The 15,868-nt window shown below is 40.2% G+C and overlaps 1 protein-coding gene across 7 annotated transcripts in view; it reads right to left on the minus strand.

Annotated features, from left to right (window-relative positions):
• BCAS3 (BCAS3 microtubule associated cell migration factor) overlaps positions 1-15,868 on the minus strand; it is a 695,431-nt gene that overhangs the window by 163,710 nt on the left and 515,853 nt on the right. Inside the window, exon 24 of one of the 7 annotated variants that reach the window (XM_064378435.1) lies at positions 14,670-15,264. The exons of the other annotated variants lie outside the window; for them this stretch is intronic. Within the exon in view, the coding sequence (XP_064234505.1) occupies positions 15,083-15,264 (182 nt within the window). The 3' untranslated portion in view covers positions 14,670-15,082. Of the gene's footprint in view, positions 1-14,669; positions 15,265-15,868 lie in introns of those variants that run through there. 7 annotated transcript variants of the gene reach the window in all.

Below are 15,868 nucleotides of genomic sequence, written 5' to 3' on the forward strand. Positions count from 1 at the left end.
AGAAAACTGAGGCCTTAAGAAAGGAAGGACCACACCAAGACCATACTCATTAGCCAAGCCTAAGTTTCTTGCTTTTCGACTGTAAAAGAGAGCGTAGTTTTCAAAATGGAAGTCTCTGGTTTGACAAGCCTACAGACACCCTTTCTTTCAGAGTTTTATGCAGAGTCCTTGTTTTTATCATTTCTTTACAGTTCTCCACTATTATTTCATATCTTGGTTTACTGATTTATTCTGCCACTGTATGTTCTCTACACTTGTACCTATGTTAGTATGACTGTTAACAAATTCCCTAAAACTAAGCACTTTGAACACACAGTGGGATCATATGTACATCTAGTGAGCAGCAGGCATGTATTGTTAATAGTAAGCCCCTATTAAGCACTTCACCATGTACCAGGCACTGTGCTATACAGCATTATCTTATTTAATTCCCAACAAACTTATCAGGTAAGTTAAATTCTCATTGTAAGTTTCATTTTACAAATGAGGAAACTGTGGCAGAGGCAGGTAAACCCATTTCCTAGTTAGTGATGTGGCTGGCATTCTGGGTAACTCTAGGGTTTATGCTTTTCACATTACAATCTCCTGTAGCCCACATTCTTGTGGTTTTTCCTTCATAGTATGTAGTCTCCTGCAGGTTTCTTTTTTTGGTGCCTTGCAGAGGACCCCAACCACAGGCACCATCTAAGCCTTTTTTAAGGATATCTGTTAGGGTAACAGTCCCAATAATACACAGCATCAGCAGCTTTAGGAAAGATGCCCAGCTCTAAGAAAGTGAAGGGGAAACAGGCTGGGGCCTTCCCAAGAATCCATGCCATGTGTCCCAGAGGTGTACTGGCTTTTTTTTCTTCCAATAGTGATAATCAGATTTATCCCTTAATAGCTAAAGTCATGCCTCTGCTGGTGACAAGAAGTTAAGAATCTTAAATCTCTAAAGGACAGATGATAACCCAGTACTATCAACTTGGTTTGGGAAGAGAAAGCTGTGAAATGGCCTTAAGTGTCTGATAGGAGATTTTTTTTCAGGCAGCCTGAAACACTGTGAATAATGATAACGATAAAAAAACAATTTTAAGTAGGTAGGGCTTGAAGTAAAGGAAGTCTCTCTCTGTCTCTCTCTCTCTCAGACACACACACATTAGAAGAAAGTATTCTGAGATCCCCTTTAGCATAAGCCAGGCAAACTACTGTTTCCATGTCCCTGAGAGGGAAAGTGATGTAAAGAAATGACTATAGCAGCTGATACCTGCACCAACACTGCAGCACTGGGATTCTACTATGAACTACACTTTTTTGTTTTTTTAAAAAGATGGGGTTTCACCATGCTGGTCAGGCTGGTCTCGAACTCCTGACCTCGTGATCCGCCCGCCTTGGCCTCTCAAAGTGCTGGGATTATAGGCTTGAGCCACCGCGCCCGGCCTGAACTACACTTTCTAGGTGGAACACAGACATCTTTTCCTCAGGAGGCCCCTCCTGATTAGACCAAGTTCCTGTATGACACCAATAACTTTATTAATTTGGCCACGATTTTCTTTTCTTCCATTCTTACCACTAATTCCCTTTCGAGTATCCTGTTGTCACTTGGTACAGAGATCAAGAACTGTCTTTGGCGCCACAGGGGGGAAATCAATGTAGTGTCATTGTATTACCTCATTTCACTAACTTATTGTTTCAGCAAAGAGAATTCCAGGTGGAGTGGATACCCATTCCCTTTAATCCTAAAATTTGAAGTTTTAAGTCATTAGTTGAGAATTCAGCTACTTTGTTGAATCTGAAGATCAAATAATGCAACCAAGTTGACAAAGTAGCATTAATTAACTGTAAACTCTAAAATGTGGGTAAGCTATTAAATGTGGGTAAGCTTTGGGCCTGACGTTCTCCAAATAGATTCATGTGACTCCATCAAATGAGAACACTTTAGTTTTTTTGTTTGTTTTGTATTTTTAGTAGAGACGCCTCCCGGGTTCAGTCTGTCATCCAAGCTGGAGGGCAGTGGTGCGATCTCGGCTCACTATAACTTCCGCCTCCCAGGTTCAGGTGATTCTCCCGCCTCAGCCTCCTGAGTAGCTGGGACTACAGACATCCACCACCACTCCCAGCTAATTTTTGTATTTTCAGTAGAGATGGGGTTTCACCATATTGGCCAGGCTGGTCTCGAACTCCTGACCTTGTGATCTGCCCGCCTCTGCCTCCCAAATGCTAGGATTACAGGCGTGAGCCACTGCGCCTGTCCGAAAACTTTTTAGATTTAATTGCACACCAGGATTTTCCTCTGAAAGGTTCTGGAACTGGCAAACTTATTTCTGGTTAGACCCTCTTTCTTGCCTACTCCTCTCCCCGCTTAACCTGCCTTGATTTTCCTACCCCAAACAGGATGGGAAGAAAATGTCCTTAAAAGACCTTTCCTTTTTTATGTTACACAATCTCATCTCTGGAATTCAAGTCCTAGTACTGCTCAGCCCAAATAAGAAGTGCTTGTCACCAGGACGGCGGCCATCTAAACAAGCAGCAGCTGGATGAGAAAAGAGGGCATGTCAGCCCAGAGCAGCAGAGAGGGTTTCTCACGGCAGCTATTTGCAACCCTCCAAGGAGCTACAGAGGCTGCCCATTAAAACCCTGTTAAAACACTTCTGATGTTGTCAGCAGCAGAAAGCTGAAATAGCACAGTGATCGCTGAGATGCTATCTGCCTCAAGCAATTCAGTGGGACTGTCAATACTATGAGCAAGAAGGTACAAGATAAGCAACAATCTAATTTCTACATCAAATTTTCATAAACTCCCTGAGCTGGCAGCACCAGTAATATGGGCACACAGAGACCAAGTCAGTGGGCCACCTCTGAGAAAGAAAGACTTTTATATATTGAGATCTGCCCCAAAAGTCCTGAACCTGAACACTCCCAAAACTCCCTAGGAAATATGCCCAGAAAGGAATCACTGGAATGTTCCTCTCCAGGGTCTCACTGGGTACCACTGAGACACAGGATTACTGGATAGGATCTTTCTGAGAAGTTGTATGTTTAGAGGACAACCTACTCTACCATCATCTACTCACCTTCATCCCCCATTAGAAGAGTGAACACTTACTGAAAAGGCTACAGACCTGTTTGCTTTTGGACTTTACTGCCTTGTTTCATATTTCCTATAAAAATATTAGGTACAGAGCTCAGAATTCTAATCCTAGAGAGCCATCCTTTATCAGCAAACAGAAAATGAGGAGGAAGATCACTTTTTTGGATTCAAGTGACACTACTTGTATTGAAAACAATGGAACATACAAGCTAATTCTAATTACTTTAGAAGCACAGATTCTGGTATCATTCCATTTAGTAGCTCTTTCTTTTGGTTCTCCTATGTTTAACATAGGGTGATAAGTAAGGTGACTATCATCCAAACTGGTACACTTTTGGGTGACATAAGCAACAATGATAATTAAACTGGTACAAGTAAAGCTGGGACCTAGGCAAATTTGGACCCGCAGTAACCCTAGCTAGGTCCTTGTCCTCATAGCAAATTGAGAACTGAAAAGTTATGTGACAATACAGGAAATGAGTAAGTGGCTATTTAATCACAAAACTAAACAGCAGGATGGAATGGAGATGTTCAGCCCATCAGCTGTCTTCCTTGCCTAAACAACAAATATCAGCTCTTTGAAACACAATGTTCATGCAAGCAACTGTGCAGACCCATCCCTGTACCTCTTGGTGAGAGGAAAGGAGTCGTTACCAAAATAATTACAATGCAGGTGCAATTACTCACTGTAGCTTTACATACAGGATTGTAGGACCTCTAGGAACATGAAATTTAACTGATGCCAAGAGCACGTACATCTCAGGGTCCTTTTCCCTGGCTCTAAGGACACACAGACTGGGGTTTGGGCATTTTCCATTTTGAAAGAAGAATTTAAGGTAAGCCCAGCAATCTTAGGAAAATTCAGTCTTCAGTCATTCAGCTAGGAAAAGGAGCATTATCCAACCTTCTGGACATACTACTCACTGTGATAATGGGCTCACGCTAGCCTTGGAATGGGGCAGTAGAGAGGGGACTTCAAACTGATAAAATCAGTGTAATCAGCTCCAGGAGGAACAAGTTATGAGGTGCCCAATATAATCTCTCATGACCCCACATTTGGGAGTTTTTCCTTTAGCCATCTTAGTTCTTCATGTTCTGGCTGGATCAAGATTGTGATACAATAACCAGATGGTGAACACAGCAATATTAAATGGAGAGCTACTTGGAGAAGATCGGATAATCCCAAGAATTCTGGTGGTAACCAGTCCACTAAATTACCAGTGATCAATTATAACAGTACTCATTCAAAAGCCTGAAGGCCTCTCAGAGGAGCAATAAAGTCAGCCACCAAGACTGTTATAGAGAAGTCCAAAAATTTTCTTGTATAGTTTATTTTGTGCTTGGCACTAGGAATTTTTATAAAAAATTACTTTTAGGAAGAGAGGGAAAAGGGCTTAGAGGAGCAGAAGCAAAACTGTGTGGGATGTTACAGGATCAAGAATAATGTTTCTCAAGAAAATCAGCTAGTCAGAGGAAGCTGCCTAATGATATCAGGTCTGGAAAACCTAACAGGATAAAAATGCAGACTTTTGGAGTGTGTCTAGGTCCTGGGAATATGCCCTTCATTTATTTGCCCACTCCTTTAATAGCTCCAAATAACGACGAGGGGGAATGAGGGGGGTAGCATTTCTGCTCTTAGTTCCTGTTTATCTTTTTCAAGAAAGATTTCCTATAATTTACATTACTGGGGCAAGCCAAACTAAGACGAAATGATTTGGGGGCCACAATATGCCTACCAAATGCTTCCAAACCATTGTAAGGGCTGGAAATCATCCAGGTAGAAAAAGAATCTATTCTTTCCAGGAATCTAGATTTTCACTATCACAAAAAAAATGGAGGATACTTTAAAACTAGTGCTTGCTTTATTTATTTATTTATTTATTTATTTGGAGATGCAGTCTTACTCTGTCACCCAGGCTGCAGTGCAGTGGCACTGTCTCGGCTCACTGCAACCTCTGCCTCTCGGGTTCAAGCGATTCTCCTGCCTCAGCCTCCCAAGTAGCTGGAACTACAGGTGCCCGCCACCACACCCAGCTAATTTTTTGTATTTTTTTTTTTTTTTTGAGATGGAGTCTCGCTCTGTCACCAGGCTGGAGTCCAGTGGTGTGATCTCGGCTCACTGCAACCTCTGATTCCCTGGTTCAAGGGATTCTCCTGCTTCAGCCTCCCAAGCAGCTGGGATTACAGGCACATGCCACTACGCCCAGCTAATTTTTGTGTTTTTTTTTAAATTTTTAGTAGAGATGGGGTTTCACCATGATGGCTAGAATGGTCTCTATCTCCTGACCTTGTGATCCACCCACCTAGGCCTCCCAAAATGCTGGGATTACAGGCATGAGCCACCACGCCCGGCAATTTTTTGTATTTTTAGAGTACAGGCGGGGTTTCACCTCATATTAGCTGGGATTACAGGCGTGAGCCACCACACCCAGCCAAAACTAGTGCTAACTTTAAACTACACATGGTAGACAAACAACTTTGCATACTACCCATATGAAGGTATTTAGATTCAAGCAGATGCATATTTAAATCCTGTATTTTCATGGAATAGTCTATTTGAAAATCATCTCACATCATATAAAATCAACAAATAGGCCCAGTGCAGTGGCTCACCCCTGTAATCCCAGCACTTTGGAAGGCCAAGATGGGTGGATCACGAGGTCAGGAGTTCAACACCATCCTGGCCAAGATGGTGAAACTCTGTCTTTACTAAAAATACAAAAATTAGCTAGGAATGGTGGTGGGTGCCTGTAATCCCAGCAACTCGGGAGGCTGAGGCAGAGAATTGCTTGAACCCGGGAGGCGGAGGTTGCAATCAGCCAAGATCACACCACTGTACTCCAGCCTGGGCGACAGAGAGAGACTCCATCTCAAAAAAATAAAATAAAATAAAATCAACAAATACTTATTGAGCTGCATAGTTCATAGGTACAATGATACATACTATAATCCTACACGTTTCCATTTGGTAAGTTGTTTTTGAGCTGTTAAGTATATTTATACTTCTATTTCAGCTAGAGCCAACTGCTGGGGAAAAAAAAAAGCTTCCCCTTCAATATCTTGTAGACTTAAGAAAAATCTGACAAAATGGTGATATAAATCCCATTAGGAGCATCTTGTGTTATAAATAAATGCTTATCAACACCACCCTAAATCCATTCATCTGTCTCAAGTCATCCTGAATTTCTGGACATCCCATGATACTCTAAGGATTCTCTCTGCTAGCTTAATCTTAGGAAATAGGAATAGAAAATTCATATTGTGCTGCCTAATCTGAAACAGTGCTCTCTCTCCAAAGAAATGATATGACTATCAGAGAAATTAGTATGGAATAACATATATAGACAATATTCAGCAGAGAGTTCTGAAATATCAGCAATCTACTACTGGGAGAACCAACCAAAATACGTATTTGAATATACTAGAAAAGTGAATTTACATATTATATCCTGAAAAGCACAGAGATTTAAGACAAAGGTTTTCAAATCTGGCTGTACACTGCAATCACTCAGGGAATCTAAAAAAATACTGATGCCTGTGCTAAAACTTCAACTGAAATTTTTAAAAGGTATCCAAGGAATTCTAATGTATAGTCAAGGTTGAGAACTACTGCACCAAGAGACATTAGTGTTCACATTTAATGGAGCCTGCATAACATGAACTGAGGGTTAGCAAATTAAGGAGGTAAATGTGAAAAGAGATGGAAATTGGGTGAGGTTAATGTTAACCTTCCACATTTCTTTAAATTCTAACAATTTTAGTTTGAGTTTAAGTAGCTTAAAGAGTGTGTTCCTCTGTATTTTATAGTCAGTGGCATAATGCAGGTTGGTTCCCACTCTATGGAGATGTTGGAATAGAGGTGTTTGGAAATTTACATTTAAATATTGCCTGTCAATAGAATTACTACAAATCTAGAGGGAGGTCAGGAATCATCTAGTGAAGATGTTTCACAAAACACTAAACTAAAGAACAGAGAGGTGAAGTGTCAAAAGGACAGAGAGCTAGTTACTGACAGGGATGAGTAAAAACTCAGATTTCTAGATTCTCCATTCAGAGCAAAAAGAATCAACTAAGAAAGTACTTTTTTTTTTTTTTTGCTAGTGACCCTGAAATATTTTTATATATGAGTTTCAAAACAGATTTGCTTCTCTCTAAAAAGAGTTAAAGCATAAGGCATAGGTAAAATGTACCCTTGTCGTCCATTTTCAGGAAGCTAGTTCCCTGAACTGAAAAGAATTAGATTAAGCCCAGCAGTAGATTAGGAAAAACTATAATAATAGATAATATGTGAAATTAATCCTGGTTATATTTCCTGTTTATCTGTTCCAGTTATCAAGAGATCCTGATTAGTTGTAACTAGTGGGTGTAAGAGGTATATAGAGGCTGTATTTCTTTTTCTTGAGGGTAAACCAATGCAGTAAGTACATGTGAGTGGTAAATTTTCTGCAATGAAATCAACAACAAGCTTGCTATTGCTAGCTACTGGTTAGCATCTACTTAGTACACTCTTAGCTAGACCATACTCTTCCGAATAGTTAGCTTTCAGTACTTTCCAGAAAGGTCACTAGCTTGTGGACCTGTTAATTACAAAGAACAGTCCATCATAATACTTCTATAGTTCATTAAAAAAATTTTTTTTAATGTTTGTTTATTTATTTATTTTTTGAGATGGAGTCTTGCTCTGTGGCCCAGGCTGGAATGCAGTGGCATGATCTCAGGTCACTGCAACCTCCGCCTCCCAGGTTCAAGCAATTCTCCCTGCCTCAGCATATAATATATATATATATATAAAACTGTATTCTATACTTTGTTAATATAGTAGAATAATTTAGGTAGCTCTTTGAACATATAGATACATTTTCTATAGACAAAGAACTATGCTTTGTTACTACATATATCGTTTTATATTTTAAAACTATTTGAGCTTCAAGGCTGGGCGTGGTGGCCCACACTAGTAATCTCAATGCTTTGGGAGGCTGAGGATGGAGAATCATTTGAGCCCAGGAGTTTGAGGCTGCAGTGAGCTATGATTACACTGCTGCACTCCAGCCTGGGTGACAGGGGGAGACTCTATTTCTGAAAATAAATACGTAAATAAAAATAAAACTATTTGAGCTTCAAAATAGGTTATCCTTCCAGTAGAACAGATCTTTTCACAGGTATGCCTTTTGTATAATCTTTAAGGAGCAGTAAATTGAGGATATAAATCTGTGAAGTCCAGAATATTCCTATTTAGTTTTACAAATGACAGAAGACAATAGTATACCAGTTCTTTCTAACATTAGCTGCTTTGTTTCCCCTCATAGCCTTACAGAAAAGATTATTTGCAACTCTTCACATCCTTACAAAATATTCAGACTCTTCAATGAAACCAGTTTCCCACATTGTAGAAACACCCACACAGCAAACTGCAACAGTGAATGAAATGAATTATAGTCAGATCTTTGACGATATTAACTTTATTCTAAGGCGCTGCCCTGGTGGGCAGCTTTCTCTCCCAGTCTATGCCTGAAATTTTTTACCCAGTAAACATATTCTGGACCTTCAGATGAGCTGTTGAGTGGTTATGTGAATCATAACATTTCATGTGTGGGAACAGACTTGTGTAAGTACAATGATGGTTCCCCGGCTGAAATGTCAGCGGCATTTTTTTTGATGGAGAGATGACCTGGATGCAAAAATAAGAATCTCAGTCTAATGATGCATAATTCCCACTAGACCAATGCACATCCACGATACCAACCTCAGGAGAGCCTGTCTGCCTTTCTTGGCCACCTCTGCTGTGGTAGACAGCGTTCTTTTCAGCCAACAGCTCTTAGGTGAAACAACACTCACTTTAAATCAGCTTTCAAACAGCTACTCATCCAAGGGAGGCCAACTCAAAAGGGCTCAAATTGGGCAGCTAGGAAATCTGCAGCTGGAGACATGACAAAAGAAGTCAAAAGGGACATAGTGGGAGAATGGCTCTCAAAGAGCCAGGAGTCTGTGGATGTTTAAACCCATGTTTGAAAAGTCTTACAGATCACAGATACAGTCAGTAAGGAAGCACAAGCCTTTGGTGGCCAACTGGATTATCATCTGAACATCCCAGACAATGATTACTGATTACTGAGGGGGTAGAGGGAAGGGGAGGTGGTACCAATCTTTTTTGGGAGAATTTTAACATCATTCCATTTCTTCTGAATAACTGAGAATGCCTCCAAAAATTACTCTCTATAACTGCCTTTTCTCCCCCGTGCCCAAGGCCTTTCCTCCTGTCCTCCACTCAGCGCTGGGACCCTAGCTCAGGGAAGGCTATGGGAGCTAAGGCTTTAGCTCATCGTCTCTGTGGGTATGGATGAAGCTGGCTCAGACAGATTGCTGATACAATCTTTTCAGTTTTGCTGAATGAGGTTTATGCATGCCTTTGTTGCCCCATGATAACACATATGTATCTGCAAAAAAGAAAAATGTCCATGAAAAGTGGCTTCTCTGTGGTTTTGCTTGTCTGCAGCACATCTGGCTACGAGACGGGATAGAGAGTGTGCTAGTACTTGAAAAGGTCCCCTCCTTCTCTCCCCTCATTCATGCATGGTGTTACTCAGAATTAGGGAAACACTTTGTGATCCTATTTAATAGTTACCCCTAAAATTACCTCTGCCAAGCTAGTAAAATGACCTCTGCCAAGTGTTTCACTATTACTGACAACGCAAGGCCACCCTTAGCACCTGGTCACAGAGCGATTTCAGTGGCAGGTCTAGATGAAAACTTAGTGAATCTCAGGCTTTTACTGATGTTATCTTACTCTTACCCACTAAGCATGAGTTGGAGAAGAAATTCAGAACCCTTACTTCTTACAGCTGGCTCTTTCTCAAGACTTGTCTCTAATATTTACTCCCTTAGGAGTTCTGGATATCATTTAATAAACTATAAAGGTAAATTTCTAAACGGTTCCAAAGATAGCCTGACTTCAGAGTTAACAAGCCACTGTATTAGAAAAACTGTGAATTTCCTTTATATACAACAGGATCAAACCCACTGGGTTACTTCATCCCTCAGGAGATAAGTTACCCCTGTGCGTGACAGGATGACATTAACTTCCACCACAGTGACAACGTGAGCACATATCAGGTCAATAGGCGCTAATAATTCTGAGATATGGATAAACTTTAATCTTCTTCCAATTCTATATTTTCATGAAATCTGATCCATTCCCTCTACAGTTGATGGAACCAACTCCCAAATGTGAATTTCCTGTCTAACTAAAGCACTCTGCAGAACTTTCCTGCGTGAGCTGAAGACTGGACCACACTCAATTGGGTTTCTGTTCAGCCTCTTTAAGAAGCAGTGGCAATAGCTCTCCTACAGAATGATCCAGGGAAGCCACCTAAAAGGGTGGGTGATCTTCATAAATGGACAGGAAACAGAAAAGACGAATATTGGGCGGATGACAGATCCCTTAACTGGCCTTCAAGATACAAGCTGTTCTATTAAACATAGGGCCATTATGCTGGCCGGCCATCCACTTTAAACCCCAGAGTGATTAAAATGCTGGCAGGAAATGAAAGCTCTCTATTGAAGGTCCTTCCCTGAGGTCCTAATTTCAAACCAAATTTTACAGCACCGCACAGGAACAAAGGAAGCCCAGTCTTCCAAGTCTTCTTTTTGTCACTTTGAACAAAGACACCCCCTCATACTCCTCAAAGAACAATGGCCTCTGTACAGCCACAGCCATGCCAAGAATGGGCACAAACCATACAGAAACACATTTTAAAAATACATTTTACACTGCCCTTGACATTTCAGATAAATAGAAACCACTGCACTGAAATTCCAAATATTTCATCCTTTCCCTCCTCCCCTCGCCTTTATAATGAGAATTTTCCTATTCTCCCAATCTACTTGATCTTTGACATTTTGGCCTCTGTGAATGGAGGACACAGTGGAGTAGTCAAATAAATTAATTATTCAGATAATTGCATTTTATTAAAATAATGACTGTAACCAAGACAATCACATGATTTTCACCAACAGAAGATGACAGCAAGCTTGCCTACAAATCTTTTTAAACTGAAATTGCTCTAGAGTCATTCCCGCTCCCCAGTCCACTCTAAGTAAGCCAGGGAAAAGACATTATTAGAATGAGATTTTTTTTTTCACTAGCTGTTGTTTCGGGGTGGCCTTTTTTTTCCCCTTCTTCTTCAGCAAAAACAGCTTTTATGTTTTTACTGAACCACTTCAGATTCACTCTTCCACACAGTGGATGTTTACTTGGATTTGGCAGGCTGAGAACAGCTGGTTGTTTCCTAACAAATGGAACATGAGACCATATGTTTCAACATTTAAGCAATTTTGAACCAACCAGAGGTATAATTCTGAGTGTCCTTTGTTGAAACTGTACATTAAATACCCAAAGGATCTGAGCTATACAAGAGATATAGGCCCTCCTTTTTTTCTTTTTTAGCACTTTTCTCTTAGCAACAAAACCACTCCACACCACTTATATCATAGACTTGCACCGCAAGTTTGCAGAGAGCACCGGCGAGCTGAAGGCTACTGCAGGGGCAGCTGTATTTTAAACAGGAAAAGACAGCTAAGCAGACCTTTTCCTTCTAATTCTGTTTGGGAACAAAATGTGTCTGAGGCTTTCTCTGGGGAGCATCAACAACATGGATACCTGCTTTCCTCACAGAACACGGACTTCTAGCTTTATAAAAGGGCGTCTCTCATATTAGCATTTGGGTTGACCACGTGCTCTGCTTCTCCCTCTTTTTTTTTTTTAGAACATTCTCAAATTAAGCTGGGCTAATGAGATCCGAGTTAAACTCAAGCTGAGGCTAGGAAGTGTCTATAACAGAAGAAAAATTCTGTTTTTTAACGACACTTACTAGCACATTTCTTTGGTGCTTCAATATTAATCATTAATAATGTTAGAAAACAAAACCATGGGTTTAAAGTCAGGCTGAGTAAGAGCTTAGAGTTCAGCTTTAGACAAAATGAAATACAATGAAAAGTCAACTACATGAGTATGCAATATAATAACTAAAATACCAAGCCCAGGAAAGTGGAATAGGAAGCTACTAGTCCCTGGAAAGTTCATGAAACCTTCCCATCCTAAATTTAGATTTGAAATACTAAGTAGAAATCAACAAATTTTTTATAGACCACTTTCTAAAAGATTAAATAAGCTACTTATTAAGATACAATAGGAAAAGGGTATGTGATCAGCATTATCTCTTAAGTTTTTTTTCATATAAAAGACTAATAGTAATTTTCTCCTCTAATTCTATTTAAGAACAATAATCTTACTGAGAATTTTGCAAAGCCAATGTTTTTAGCCATGTTACTAATAAGATCTCAGCAAAAACAGAAAAATTATTTCTACCCACCACTTCTCACTAAGCAAGACACACACACATATATACATGTACCTTATTTCTCGTAGTTTAAGTCTCACAACTCTAAGAAAACTGAAAAATAGGCCCTCTGCCAGCATATTTCCTGGCGCCATGTAAGGGCAGATTTTCTCCTCCTCTGGATTCTAAAGCAATATAGAAATTTGGGTAGGAGGCTACAGAGCAGATATATTCATGCTTTTAAGATGCTAACCACTGCACAAGGAAATATGTATAAAGATGTTCACTGCAGTTTTGTTTGTAAATGCAAAAAATATTAGACAACATCCAAAGGGAAACCGTTAACTAGAATACTAGCACAGAATAGAATGCCATGAGTTTGGCGATCAGGAGCACAGACTCAGGAGCCAGGGCATCTTGGTTTGAATTTAGTCATGCATCTACTGTCTTTGTAACCTTGGACATATTTGTGATCTTTCTTGAATTTAGTTTCCTCATCTATCAAAGAATAACAACAGTATCTGCACCCTAAAGTTGTAATGAATATTAAATGAATATATATCTGCATCTAGAAAGATTATTATTAATATGCAGACAGTAAGAAGAACAAACAGATGTATAAGTATGGCACGTATTGACAAGAAAGCGATGTCAATCACGTACACCAGAGAGAGAAACATAGGCTGGAGAATAAGTGATACAGTAATACGAGGTCAGAGAAGAAAAAGGGGAATTTTTCTTCTTTTATGTGTCTAGCCAATAAATGTTTTAAAAACATCTCTGCTATCCTTGGCACATTTCAAGAGTTCATGTGAAGAAAACTTCAAAAAGCTGCTAAGAAAGAACAAATACTAAATTGCATTTTCAAATAAAGAGGTACTTGAAAAATATATTCTGTTGTAGCTTACATGTCACTTGTGCCTCTAACATATCTGTTCTTTCCAAACAAAATTATTTTGACTCCATGTAGAAAGGAAGTTGAACACACACACACACACACACACACACACACACACACACATCTTGATTAAATCAAAGTAAAAACTGGCATATTCATAGGAGATCCCCCCAACACACACAATTTTTTTAAATTTATTTATTTTTGAGACAGAATTTCACTCTTGTTGCCCAGGCTGGAGTGCAATGGCGCAATCCTGGCTTACTGCAACCTCCACCTTCCGGGTTCCAGTGATTCTCCTGCCTCAGCTTCCCAAGTAGCTGAGATTACAGGCATGTGCCATCATGCCCAGCTAAGTTTTGTATTTTTAATAGAGACGAGTTTCACTGTGTTGGTCAGGCTGCTCTCAAACACCTGACCTCAGTTGATCCACCTGCCTTGGCCCCCGAAAGTGCTGGGATTACAGGCATGAGCCATTGCACTTGGACCCCACTCACAATTTTCTAATCTAAAAATCCAGTTTAGTTAACATTATAGTCATTCACAGTGCCACAAAGGAACTACCAACATTTATAGATATATTAATATGTACAAACCAAGTTAAGTATGACCTTACTGATTATAAAATATAAAGTTACTCTCCACACTAAATAAGCATCTAATTCAGAATTTGGGCAACACTGTGGACATGATGAACAGAGAATGACAGAGGTTGCCCTGTGCATAAGGCAATGGTTCAACAGTGTTTAGTTAGGCTTTTGCAAGGATTATGACTTATCCCATACATCCCAATCTGTCCAGGATTCACTCATTCACTCAAGAAACATTTAGTAGGTGCCTGTAACTAGAGTGCAAGAAACGGAAGGGCCTACATAAACTTTTACTGGCTAAAACTTGTGTTCTCCATATAAATGAAAAAACCTACAGCTGTAAAAGAAAACCGGAAGTGAGGAGTGTCCTAATTACTCATCTCAGTTGACTCTTCAGATGGAAAATAAGTTCAAATTCTACTGGTCTGATGGGTACAGATCACTAAAAGAGCTTTGGGGACATAAATTATCTTCCTAACCAAGCAGAAAGGCTGTCTTTTTGGTTGTGTTCCTCCTGGGTTCAAGCAAGTCTTCCGCCTCAGCCTCCTGAGTAGCTGGGACCACAGGTGTGTGCCACCACACCTGGCAAATTTTTGTATTTTTAGTAGAGACAGGGTTTCACCATGTTGGCCAGGATGGTCTCCATCTCTTGACCTCGTGATCCACCCACCTCGGCCTCCCAAAGTGCTGGGATTACAGGCGTGAGCCACCGTGCCTGGCCCTGAAACAGTTTTACACTCTAAGAATACAATGACCATTCACCTATTCAGTCCTTGCTTGGCAAAACTAGGTACACTCCGTGGCTCCTACAAAGCTTAAGGAACTTTAAATTAGCCATTTTAAGACTAAACAGAGTGGGGAAAGCATGCTGGGCAAGAGTCTAAGGAACATAAAAGAAGCACATCCTCTGATGAGGAACGCTTTCTCCTGCCCTGCTTCATTCCAGACCAATGGCAGGATTAGGAGGCGCTACACCATGTGGTAGCAATCACAAAGACCAATTTGTTCTGAGTATGTCAAGGTCAATGACATTATGGCTGAGGAGACCGTCTTGAGTCCTGGAAGTCTGCAATAGTTCCTGAATGTCACACAGGATCACCTATGGTGTTTGTTTGCCATTTCCTTCATACTAGCTCTCTCAACAGCTATCTTTCCTGTAGAATTAGAAGTACGTAGAAATGAAAATACCTCATTCTGGTGGTCTTCTGTTGGTCAACAAATAAATGCTACTGATGTTGACAATGTGGGAGGCCCACCAGGAAGTCCAGCTGGATATGTTGAAATGTAACAATTTTTCCTTCCTAAAACATATTTTATCAGGAAACTTCTCTGGCTGTATCCAATTTAGGATATATTCTGTCTGTTCTGGCTCTAGAAGACAGAAAAGGAGGAAAGAAATAATGCTTTTTCCTTTCTTTCAGTTTCAATCTTTTATTGACAGGTAGAAATGAGAAATATAATACTTCTTACATTTCCCAGACAAATAAATTCCAAAGAAACTTACTTTCTAATAAGAGAGTCTTACAACTCTGCTTCTATTTTAACAGTGGGCTGGGAAGATGAACAGAATAAAGATAATCCATTGCATACTTATTAGTGCTTGAGCCCTAATTTCTTCTTAGTGTGGACCAAAAGTAAGCGTTCGATTGCAGATGGAATCGGCCTCCCTAAACTTTCATCTTATCATTCTTTAATTTTTCGTTTTTTCTTTGTTTTTTTTTTGAGACAGGGTCTCACTCTGTCACCCAGGCTGGAGTGCAGTGGCACAATCATGGCTCACTGCAGCCTCAACTTCTCTGGTCTCAGGTGATCCTTCCACCTCAGCCTCCTGAGTAGCTGGGACTATAGGTATGTGACCCCACACCAGACTAATTTCTATATTTTTGTAGAGAAGGGGTTTCGCCATGTTGGCCAGGCTGGTCTCGAACTCCTGGCCTCAACTGATCCGTGCCCCTCAGCCTCCTAAAGTGCTGGG

The sequence above is a fragment of the Aotus nancymaae genome, unplaced genomic scaffold, assembly GCF_030222135.1.
Source record: "Aotus nancymaae isolate 86718 unplaced genomic scaffold, 86718_ANA_hifiasm-v0.15.2.pri h1tg000018l, whole genome shotgun sequence".
NCBI lineage: Eukaryota > Metazoa > Chordata > Mammalia > Primates > Aotidae > Aotus > Aotus nancymaae.